Consider the following 12510-nt stretch of genomic DNA (forward strand, 5'->3'; position numbering starts at 1 on the left):
CCATCTAGACTTGCCGAAAGACTGATGGGAAAGGAGACTGCCTGATCTAAGCCTGCATCCCACTGAATCTCAGATATGACTCTAGCAGCAGGGCCTAAGGGTAGCTGGAAGGGGACAGATGTCTAGCCCCAGCCCTCACATGATCATGAGAACTGTCTGGACCTCACAGTCTGCTCCTACCACTTCTCAGACAGGACAGCTCCAGAGCTACCAGCTACCCCAAGGGTCCCCAGTGCCTCCCACCATGGCCACTTCTTCTCATCACGCCCACTTCCCACCACTGGTTAGCAAAGTCAATAGCCACAGTGCCCAGGGACAAGTGCAGTGGCTGGTCCCTGGGAGGGACCAGACCTCACACGACTCCCAGAGCACCTTCAGCAGCACTGCTCCCCATGAACCTGCAGGCAGAACTGAAATGGAAACTAAGCTACAGGGCTAACAGGCTCATGCAACGGACACAGCCAACTGTAGGCTACTCAGTGTCCTTCCAGAAAGAGCATCTTGACCTGCCCCAGGCCTTGTGTCTGTTGTCACAGGGATTGAGGCCAAAGAGCCCAGCAGACAAAAAGCAGCAGCCAGGCCTGCTCTAGCAGCCAGCCCCACCAAAGGACCTGCTTCCAGCTTCTGCTTCTGACAGGCCCAGCCCTGGGGGACTTCCTAATTAGGTGACTATCTGATAAAAGCAACCAAGGCAAATTATTACAGGTACCTCTAAGAGCCAGACTTCCTGAAGGAGAGCAGTAACCCTGTTCCCCTGATCACCACAAGAGCTAGGCCCCAAAGAGAGGGTGTGCAGCCCTGCCCCCCTGGACTCCCTGGCCCTCCCTCCCTGGTCTGACAGCCTAGGGCTAGTGCACACCTAGAAGCTGGGGACAGATGATCCTAAACAAGTTTCCCCCAACTACACCAAACTTCTCCCCAGAGGGAAGCCAGGGGTCACAGGCCTCAGAGCTCTAAGTCAGAGACCAACTCTGCGGAGCCCTCAGGGCCTTCCCCCACCCACACAGCCTGCCAGGGTCCCTCCCTGGGATGCAGAACCTGGGTCTTTGATTACCCAGGGGCACTTTATCCTGAGGAGAAATGCCTTCATTTGCAGAGAGCACCATGGACAGGCCTGAGATGTGCCAGACCTGACTGTAGCCTATCCAGGCAAAGCACCATGGTCGTGTCAGATGTGAGTAAGTCACACGACAAGACAGGACCAAGTGCATCTCTCCCATCTTTGCCTCATGCCTTGTACACTAGGCAAGATGGGGTTCCCTGAGTCAGTCAAAGATCTCCTGGCCAGGATAAGCATTCCTCACCCCCACTCCCTCTCCTGGACCAAGAAAGAGAAGAGTATTGCTTCAGAAAGACCCGGGACCAGGCATCACACCTGCAAGCAGCGGACACCACAAGGCTCCAGAGCCTTGCGGTTCCGGTCCATTTCTTACCTTCAAGTCAGAAGAAAGCACCCCAAGGACACCAAAGCATCCTAGGACCCAGGGTTGGACACCACAGCTCCGACCACCCAGGTATCAAGGCAGGTCTCAACATATTTCTCCTACTTGGGGAACCCCAGTTCCTCCCAGGTCCTAACTCACTGTTTGACCTTCTCCCTGAGGCAGGCCTGGGTGACTCCCTTTCTGCGGACTTGAAGAGACAAGGCTCGCTGCAGTAGGAGCATGTTCTTCAGTCTCTGCTCCCTCTAGAAGCTGCAGCCAAAAGCAAGTAGGGGAGCAGCCCTGGCACCCAGTGCTGTGCCCTTTGGACTTGCCCCCTCCCTCCAGGTAGGCATTGCTTCCTCCCTAAGCAACCCCCGCTTTTCCCATGCCTGGCCCCAGATATATCAAGCACACTACCCACCTCAAGTGGTAAGGCACCTATAGGCCTCCAGAGTAATGGTAACTGAGCATGACAGAGGATGACAGCCCAGGGTTCAGCCACATGAATGAATAATTCCAAAAAAGAACAGTCAGAGCTGATGCTTCTGCCTACTAAGTTAACTAGAAGTCACCTATGTGACAAAACCAGACGTCTGGGAGCATTTACAGCGGCACCCTCATACACCAAAAGAAGGAAACAACCCTCATGTCCATCACTCCTAAGTCCATAAATGGAGCATCATTTGACCATAAAGAGGATTGGCGGGGAGATCGAGAGATGACTCAGAGGATCTGAGCTTGGATTCTCAGCATCCACATAAAAGCCAGGCTCAAAATGTTGTAATCCCAGAGCTGGGAGGTGCAGGCAGGAAGACCTCAAGGCATTTGCAGAACACGCCAGTCTAGCCAAATCAGGAAGTTCCAGTGAGAGGTAGACCCTGTCCAACAAAACAACAAGAAGCCAGTGGAGAAAAATGGAGGGAAACACCTCACAGGGACTTGGGGCTCCACACACCTGCACAGACATGCACACACCACACATACACACGAACAAGAATAAACAAATTAACTTTTTAAAAAGGACTGAGGGGCCTACACACCAACGGTATCAGAAGCAGAGAGAGTGGTGGTCCAGCCTGTGCACTCAGAGAGCTGAGGCAGGAAGGCTGTGACTGAGGCTGACAGCTACACTTGAGTCTTTCTCTGAGAAGTAAAAGGCTGTGGACTCAGTACTAAACACTCATCCTGCACCCATGAGGCCCTGGGCTCTATCACCAAACCCACAAAGAACAGAGTAGAAGAAGGCAGACGGTAGGCCGACAGCTGCCAGGGCCTGGGTGGGGGAATGGAGCACCGTGTAGAGCACAGGTGCGTGTGTCTGTGGCTGATGGAAGTGCCCAGGAAAACACAGGTTGAGCAACATCTGGGTTCACTAAACATCCAGGGACCGCATGTATAGCCTAAGGGGTGAACTTTGTGGTTTGCAAGTTTTATTTCAAGAAGTTATAAATAGCCAAATGGATATGGGAAGTCACATGGACGTAGGCTGGCCGTGAGAGCCATGCGCTGGGAGGACCCTCCAAAAGCACCCTTGACCCAGAAAGGCACTCCCAAGACTTAGCAAAAACACCCAGCTGCCAGGCATGGTGGCATATGACTGTTATTCCAGCACTCAGGAGGCAGAGGCAGGCAGATCTCTGTGAATTCAAGGCCAGCCTCGTCTACACAGCAAGTTCCAAACCAGTCAGGGCTACATAGAAGGGCCTGTCTCAAAAGAAAGACCCACTCTGCTAGCTGGTAACGCTGCTCCTACACTAACAGACAACGGAGAGCCAGCCGGGGGCTAGGAACAGGCCACACCCACACCTCCCTTTGTGTTTGGTTTTTTTCCAGGGAATATAGACCACCTTCTGCAGCTTTCAACAACATGGAAAAGCATTCTTTCCAAAGAGTAGGTGACCTTGCCAAGCACCAAGTTCTAGAGTCACAGAGAAGTGGGTACAGAGCCAGCCAGGCACCTGAAACTCAAAAGAACAATAGGCCAGCTTACAGAGGACCTCAGCAGACTTTCAGGACGTGACATGCCCACATCCCCTAGACAGAGGGCATGTTCCTTCCCTCTACAACCCAGCCGTCAGGCCAGAGGAAGGTGGATCCAGACTTCAAAAAGATATCTCAAAAAAGTTGAATGTGAGTGTGTGTATGTATGCATGCGTGTGCATGCATGCATGCATTGCGTGTGTGATTGTGTGAGCGTGCACGTGTGAGTGTGTATGCGCGTGTGCGCGTGTGCATGCATGCGTGCATTGTGTGTGATTGTGTGTGTGAGTGTGCATGTGCGCGCATGTGTGCGTGTGTATTGCGTGAGTGTGTGCGTATGTGTGTTTGTGAACTGTTTGTGGGAAGGAAGGAAGAGGACCGAAGGGTGGGGACAGAAAGATGATGGGTATGCAAATGTCAACAAAAGACAATGACACAAGTGTATTAAATGTCATATGGATGGGCTAGTGTTGGCTCAGAGATTAAGGCACTTATTGCTCTCCCAAAGGACCCAGGTTTGGTTCCCAGCATCCGCATGATGTCTTACAACTGTCTGGAACTCCAGTCCCAGGGGATCTGACTCCCTCTTCTCAACTCCACAGACACCAGACATGCACATGGTGCACAGACATATATATAAACCAAGAAGGAAAAGGAAGAACTAATAATAAAACCTGTTATTCATTATCCTAACTATAAATAAATAAAATGATCTCTTAGAGCCTGTGCTTCAGGCTTCCTGCCCACAGTGGCATAACTCTTTTGCTCCGCCCTCCTGGCAACAAGGGGCTAATACCTCTGAACCTGTGTCCTTGAGCCTCCAGAAAACCCTGTCTCAGCAAGAAAGAAGTAGAAAGAACACACACACACTGACACCAGAAAGAAGCCACTTTTGACACAGTCACCAGGCCCTTGCAAGCGTGACCAGTTTCCCCAGTACTTTTCCACCCAGTGAAGCGTGGGCTCAGTTCTGAATCTGAGTTCCAAGACAAGCACTAGCCGATGCGAGATCACCATGTGGACAGCACAGCTAATCATCAGACTGAAAGCTGAGTGCAAGGTGGCAGGAAGTCGCAGACTCATGAGAACGCATCAGGCTAACCCGGAAAATTCCAACTACTGCTTGAAGGGTTAAGGAAAACAGTGAGGAAATTGAAGACTTGGAAAATGGAACTACAGCCTGAGACGATCACCTCTCTGCACCTTCTTACAGCCGTCCAAAGAGGGGAACACCCAACACCAGGGTCGGAATCGCCGACATCACTGTCTCATCCCCAGCTACTCAGGGACACTTAAGCAAAGAAGTAAAAACCTCAGTAGTGTGACCCGAAGATGGAGATGAGCCCTGAAGCTTACAGAACGAGTAAGTCTTTGTGGGAAACTTCACTGAACCTGGCACTAAGGATCCCAGGCACTCACATTTAATTCTTCTGTCTTTGCAGAGATATCTGAATGTATTCATTTGCTCTAAGCATGTACAAAAATAAGCAAGGCTGTGGGGAGTTGAATCCTGAGCGACTGTATAAGGAGCAGATACAGTCCGGAGAGCATGTGTATTATTCAAGGACCAATGCTGAGCACACCAGCCTACATCCACCTGCAGCATGCCTACAATCACCCACAAGCACCAGTGAGGCCTGTGGTCAAGTATTCACATCAGTCTTCTATACAACAGCCTAAGCCCCTTAAGAATCTGTTCATCTGTCACTTGACGGGACATTCACAGTGCAGTGCCACCCACTCACAGAGAGGGACAAATACAGACACAAAGCCACATGAAGTCCAGACCCTGCACATGCTAGGGGTGTGTGTGTGTGTGTGTGTGTGTGTGTGTGTGTGTGCATGTGTGCCTACCACACGTGTGCAGGTATCTGTGAAGGCCAAAAGAGGGCAGGAGTTTCAGGTGGTTGCCAGGTGTCCCATGTGGGTTCTGGGAACCAAACCTGGATCCTCTCAAAGAGCAGTAGGGTTCTTAACTGCTGAGTCCCATGCTCTTGGTTATTGAGACAGTCCTCACTGTGTAGTTCAGGCTAGTTCCGAATTTGCGACACTGCTGCCCGTGCCTCGAGTTAGATATACATCACCAAAGCCATTGCTCAAACTCCATTTTTATAAAATTCTAGGGAAACGAAAACCACAAGACAAAAAGCCTGAAGGTGGGAAGGCAAGAGGTTTTGTCTCAGTCAGTGTTCTGTTGCTGTGAAGAGACACCATGACCACAGCAACTCTTTAACTGGAGCTTGCTTAACAGTTTCAGAGGCTTAGCCTACTATTGCCCTGGCAGGAAGTGTGGCAGCACACAGGCAGACATGGTGCTAGAGAAGCACCATGACAGTTCTACATCTGCATCCAAGGGCAGCAGGAAGAGAGGGGTGAACCACTGGAAACCCCAAAGCCCACCCCCAGTGACACACTTCCTTCAACAAGGCCACACCTTCTAATCCCTCTCAAGTATCACCACTCCCAATGACTATGCTTTCAAATATATGAGCCCATGGGGATTATGCCTACTCAAACCACCACAGATGGGGAGAAATAAAACTTAACAGGAGGAAACTCCCAAGGGCGATGGCCTGTCCCTTATCTTGACCATGGCCTAGCTTTGCAGGCATGTATGCATATAGGTCAAAGTTGAGCAAATACATTAAGTGGGTTGAACTACACAAATTATGCCTCCATAAAGCAGTTTGAACAAGTGCCAACTCCACCCACACTGTCCCTTCACAGGAGCCTATACTCTTGACAGCTGCCTTTGGTTTCGGATTGACATGCTGACCCTGGGTGCACTCTCGCTCAGTCCATTTCAGTAAGTACAATTATGGGATGGAGACTGAGACTTGGTCCCATCCCAAGCCCTCTGTGCCTCGTGACCCCCAGGAAGGACATCACTGAGAACACTGCAGCCTTACACTAACAGACACCATGCTGGCACACGGCCCCCAGAAGAGTTGGACATAGTGGTACATACCTGCAATCCTAGCAACTGAGAAGCACAGGCAGGACGATCGAAGTCAGACTGGTCTACAAAGCAAATTCCAGGCAAGCCGGGGCTACTTAGGGAGAGCGGTCCCAGGTGGGGGATATTTATACTTACATGTCTACAATTATGAGGATACTTATATATCTACAGGGATGCACCATGGGCAAGGCAGCAGGCTGCAGTGCCCCAAACAATCCCAAATATGAAGTCACTCCCATCTCACTTTGAGTGTCAAATATGAGGCCACCCCTGTCTCACTCTGAGTGTCAAGGGACACATGGAGAGGTGGCCTGTGGAGAAAAATTGACACCCGCCAACAGGTACCTCCACTAGAGGGAGAACCCAAAAGTCTGTGTGGTAGATAGCTACCCAACCCCTCTTCTTTGCTTCCCAGGTGTTTGTGGACACCAGAGAGTCACAGAGTGAAGAGCAAGATCACTCTGCCAAGTGACACTGAAGACACCGCCCACCCAGTCGGCTCAGGAATGGAGGCTGCAGTGTAAACTTTGTGACACCAATACCACAGAGGCTACACCCTATCCTGAGGCCATCTGCTAGCGACTGGAATGACCACAGCGACAAGACTTTTCTATTGACGTTACAGTTAACTGTTCTACCTCCTGGAAAGCTGCAATAAGTCTTACAGATTAAAAAAAAAATGATAAAAATAAATAAACAAATTAATAAGAAGCCAGGCCTGGAGCACCTTTACACCCAATATTCACAAAGCAGAGGAGGCCTGTGCAGGGTAGGGTCTGAATACACAATAAGACACTGTCTCAAGAGAAGAGAACGGACACAGGAGCTCGAGGACTAGCTAGGTGACATGGCATGATTGTGGTTTGTCTCCCTAAAAACAACAGAAAATAACAAGTATGCTGGTTTGGGGCTGGAACCTGGTGTACTCCGTAAAAAATTAGAACTAGAGCCAATTACCCGTCATCTGGTGAACCATTTCTGGGAGTATGTCCAATTGGAACAATCAAAAGAGCTATCCCAATGGGTCATGCTCACAGCAGCATTATGTCACAGTCAGCACAGGGGACCTGCCCACGAGCCACCATCAGGCATGTAAACAGGAAGCATGTGCTGTCCACATGAGGAACATTACCCTGCCTTTAAAAGGGAAGAAAGAAGCCGGGCGGTGGTGGCGTATGCCTTTAATCCCAGCACTTGGGAGGCAGATGAGGTGAATCTCTGTGAGTTCGAGACCAGCCTGGTCTACAAGAGCTAGTTCCAGGACAGACTCCAAAGCCACAGAGAAACCCTGTCTCGAAGGAAAAAAAAAAAAAAAAAAAAAAAACGAAAAAAATAATAAATAAAAATAAAAGGGAAGAAAGAGGCAGAGGACACAGCACCGTGGGCAGAGTCCTCGCCTGTCGGCACACACACCAGGAGCGAAGCCATGAGAGCCAGTTCTGGGTGCTGAGAGAGCACTCCAAGAGATCAAGAGTCTCGTGACCTCAGTTTCTTCAAACATGGAACTGTTCTTTGAATGTGTTTTCACACTCTCCCAGGTGGAGTGGACAGGAGTGAGTTCACTTCAGAGTACACATTTGCTGCTGTCATTCAGTTAAAAGTTTAACCTGTCCTTCCCATGGCTCTAAGGAAAAACACGTTTTTGCCAAGAATGGCTAGTCTTTGTGATTGTATACAGCTTGAACTCAGGAGACTTTTACTCATGTGACCCTCAATCCTCGGAGTATAAACTGTCGGAGGCTCTGAATAAAGCAGGCAATCGCATGAGGCTTTAGCCCACCTCATCTCTCTGCTTCATTCTCGCAGGTCCCACCACCGCTAGAGAGGTGACACCTGCCCACAAAGCTTTGATTCTAAGCCCTGCATAAACCAGGCACCAAGCCTGATAACCGTAGACATGGTTCAGTGGGTAAGGAGTACTGGTTGTTTTTACAGAGGACCCACATTCCATTCCCAGCACCCACACGACAACTCAAGCAGTTGGCAACTCCAGTGCTAGGGGATGGGACACCTTCTTCTGGCCTCCTAGGGCACTGCATACACCTGGTGCACAAATACACACACAGGCAAAACATCCATACACATAAATCAAATGGGAAATCTCAAGGTGCGCTGGGTTACATGAGACCCTATATCATATACATACATTCATAAAAACAAACAAAAGGGAAGAAAGGAAAGAAGGAAATCCCAACACATCCACCCACGCGAATGAGCAAGGCCCTGTACTAATGAATACACTATCACGAGACCAGTACAACTCACCTGGAGCCCCAGAGCAGTCAGATTCAGAAAGTTCTACCTTTGCTACCATAGAAGGGGGGCTGCCAGAGACTGGGGAAGACTGATGGGGACAGTTTGATGGGGCTGGACTAGTTTCTCTGGAGACAATTGGTATGGATAGAACTAAACAGCACTGAATCCCACACTCTGAAACAGTTAAGTTCATAAATGTGATCTTACCTGAACTTTAACAAATTTTGGCAGCTAGGAAAAATATCTGAGAAGGAAAATTGTATTAGAATGTATAAAGAACTTCTATGAACTCAACTAATAAAAATCAAGCCTACCAGAAAGCAGGCCAAGATCAGGTGTGGTGGTAACACACCTGCAACCCCAGCTATTCAGGAAGTGGAGGCAGAAAGGTCAGAGTTCACGGCCAGCTTCAACTAGAATCGAGTCTGAGGCTAGTCTTGATATCAGACTCTGTCCCCAGAAAGTCAAAAGACAGCTGAATGCAGTGCGGTGGCGCACGCCTCAGATGGAGCTCTGTGACTTCAAGGCCGGCCCGGTCCACAGAACTCATTCCTGGACAACCCAGCTAAATAGTGGCATCTTCTCTCAAAGGGTGGGGAGGAGTCGGAGGAAGTGTGGTAAAGTGCTGGCTCATTGGTTAATGCTCTCCCAGAGGACCCAAGTTCAGTTCCCAGCACCCACAAGGCGGTCACATCCTCCTGTAACTGCAGCTCCAAAAGACCCAACACCCTCTTCTGGCCTCTGGGGACAGCTACACACATAATATACATACATTAAAAAATAATAAATCCTTAAAAAGAAAAAGAAGCCAAGTGTAGTGGCACACAGCTTTAATCCCAGCACTTGGGCGCAGAGGCAGGCAGCACGGTGTACAGAGCTAGTTTCAGGACAGTTGGGGCTACAAAATACATTGTTAGGAAAACAAAAAGATAAAAAAAAAAAAAAAAGCCAAACAAACAAACAAAAAAAGCAAGTCCCAGCCAGGGCTGTTACAGAAAAACCCTGTCTTGGAATAAGAAAGCAAAGAGAAACCTGCGCCATCCAGAGAGTGCCAACCATACCTGCAGGGGGACAGTACCACACACCCACCAACAAGCAAGTGCTGGCCGGGATGTGGGGACACTGAGCCCTCCCACAGGCCAGGAGAGGTTGATGAAGCCGGGTCCTGTGGAAGTCACCTTGCATGCCCCAAAGGCTGACTTGGTGACCAGGTGGTTCTGACTCTACTCCCAGAGGAGTGAGCTGTTTCTGCACACACCACCTCTGTTGACAAATCAGGTGACATTTCCACTCCTTCAACTCAGTGCCCCTGTGCCACCAACTCCACAGGCCCAAGGCTCCGTCAGTCCCCAGAGACCAGCTGCTTCAGACACGAGACACAAGTCCATTCGTCACTGTCACCTAAATCAGTCTTCCCACAAGCCCCTCCTCCATCTGCTATCTCAGAGACTTCTAACAGGCTCATTACCCAGGCCAAGATTGCAGGCACCGGGACCTCTGCTGGGATCCTGGCACTGGGCGGGCAGGTGCAGAAGAGGAGAGCTGAGAGACAGCCTGGATTATATCCTAAGGCTTTAGCTCAAAATTACACAAATAATAAAAGACACAACCAGGACCAGCCAGATTGATGGAGTGGTTGCCAATGGGACGCTCGGAAATAAATGCTAACCTCAGCATCAGGAGCTTTAAAGGGGGTTTCAGGACTGATCAAGTCATTGGTCACGGGTGATTAACTCAAACTGAGACTCTCCTCTACCCGGGAGTAGCAAGTAATGGGGTGGAGCCAAAAGTTCAAACCCTCCAGTCCTTCCCACGGTCTTTCAAGAGGCCAGCCCCCCCCCCCCCAGTCACCTCATTAGCATACAAAGACATTCCCTGTACTCCCTGGATTCTGAGTCTGAAGAGCTGGGAGAAGACTTTATTGTCCCTCATGAAACTGAGGCAACTGATGGTGACATAGCTCAGAGAAGGTGCTAAAGCCACAAGGTTGTGAACTTTTTTTTTCAAGAGTATACCTCTTTAAAAAAAAAAAAATAAAAAAAACCAAAACTTTATTTTATGTGCATTGGTGTGAGGTGTCAGATTCCCTGGAACTGGAATTACAGACAGGTGTGAGCTGCCATGTGGGTGCTGGGAAGTGAACCCGGGTCCATCTGGAAGAGCAGTCAGTGCTCTTAACCACTGAGCCATCTCTCCAGCCCCCAGGTTGTGAACTTTAATGGGTAAAATGTACAGACGTGAATTAAATCCCAACAAAGTTTCTTTTTTTTTTTTTTTTTTTTTGATTTTCGAGACAGGGTTTCTCTGTAGCTTGTAGCTTCTTGGTTCCTGTCCTGGAACTAGCTCTTGTAGACCAGGCTGGCCTCGAACTCACAGAGATCCGCCTGCCTCTGCCTCCCGAGTGCTGGGATTAAAGGCATGCGCCACCACCACCCGGCTCCAACAAAGTTTCTGCAAAGCTCAGGCGAAATAAAAGCCCATTCATTCATCCGGGACCAAACAGGGCGTGTGCGGAAGTTGCCACCTGGAACAGCAGCTTGGAAGAGGGCCTGGGCGGGCACAGCTGCTGGTTCTTAGGATGTGGTGATTTCCAACCACACCCAAAGGAATTCATGACTAGGAAGGGCCCAGCTTCCTACAGCCTGGAGCTGCGAAGCCTAGAGTCCAGGAGCCACTGATCCCCAAAAGAACAGCACTACCGGTCTCAAATGGTGACTACCTAGTGAAAAGAGGCCGTTCACCAACCCTCATTTTGAAGAAGTCACAGCACACCCTCGGTGTTTTACAACCTGAGGCCCTGAGCAGAGTCCTGAGGGAACAGAATTTGGCCAGTCATCCTACCTTCTCGTGGCAATGACGTAATCATCAGAGTTTTGGTGATATGCTCTGGTTCCGACAGCCCTCATGGAAGCCCAGCGTCTTCTTTCCCTGAGCCCCAAACACCCCTGGTCTGTCACCAGGCTCCAGGAGGCTACCTGTCTCGCCACCTCCCAGAGGCGCAGAGTCCTGGAAAGCAGTTTCATCCTGTGGAGTGGGACAAACAAACTCCTCCCTCTCGGCCAAAGGCTTAACTGCCGTATCCACCAGCCAGCACCCAGCTTAGCGAAGGGGCCTCCTCAAGGGAATCTGACTGGCTCCTCTTTCCACCACTAGGAGGTAGGCAAATGACTGCTGAGCAGGCAGGCAAGCTGGTGGGCCTGTTCCTGCGGCCCAGTGATGCAAGCAGCTCACACGGAGGTGAGGAGGCGTTAAGTCACTCAGCCTGGCTTTACCTCTCTGAGGGAGGAAATGGGGAGAGACAAAGGCACCGCCTGCTGCCAGCTGACAGAGCTCCCTCTAGGACCCCCATCTCCAAGAACTTGAAGCTAAGCTTCACCCTGCTTGGCTATGCCAAGTTGAAGCACAGGTCCCACCTGGGCCAAAAGATCCTCAGCAAGGCTGGGTTGCCAAGTAGGGCAGAGGTCCTGGCTCAGCGCGAAGGCAGAGAAAGTTTGGGAGGACAAGAAAGGGCTGCAGTGGGATGGACCACAAAGGAAAACACAGGGCTGAACTCCGCCCGCCCTCACATCCCAGGGACTGAGGCTCCAGAGCTGACTCTCTATCCTGGAAAGAACCAGAGGCTCAGAGTCCCCTGTCCCCACCCTGTGGCTCCAAAACAAAAAGTCAGTTCAGCTGCTTCCAGGCCACCTCTGGTTTTCTCTCCACTCCCAGCACGCTCCAGTGCCAAGTTATCTTGCAGCAAATCCCAGCATGGCTTGGCATCCACAGATACTTCAGCATCCTCTCTAAAACACCACAGGCAATGGGGCATCTCAAACCCACCACAGGCAAGGTGGTATTTGTTCTTCCATTTGCTGGGAGCTTAGGAAGCAGAGGAAGAGGCTCACCTGA

The 12510-nt window shown here is 50.3% G+C and overlaps 1 protein-coding gene across 2 annotated transcripts in view; it reads right to left on the reverse strand.

The window, feature by feature from the left end:
* Acot7 (acyl-CoA thioesterase 7) overlaps nucleotides 1–12510 on the reverse strand; it is an 88364-nt gene that overhangs the window by 67740 nt on the left and 8114 nt on the right. The window contains exon 1 of one of the 2 annotated variants that reach the window (XM_057784139.1): nucleotides 11461–11659. The exons of the other annotated variant lie outside the window; for it this stretch is intronic. Within the exon in view, the coding sequence (XP_057640122.1) occupies nucleotides 11461–11642 (182 nt within the window). The 5' untranslated portion in view covers nucleotides 11643–11659. Of the gene's footprint in view, nucleotides 1–11460; nucleotides 11660–12510 lie in introns of those variants that run through there. 2 annotated transcript variants of the gene reach the window in all.

This window comes from Chionomys nivalis, chromosome 11 (assembly GCF_950005125.1).
Source record: "Chionomys nivalis chromosome 11, mChiNiv1.1, whole genome shotgun sequence".
NCBI lineage: Eukaryota > Metazoa > Chordata > Mammalia > Rodentia > Cricetidae > Chionomys > Chionomys nivalis.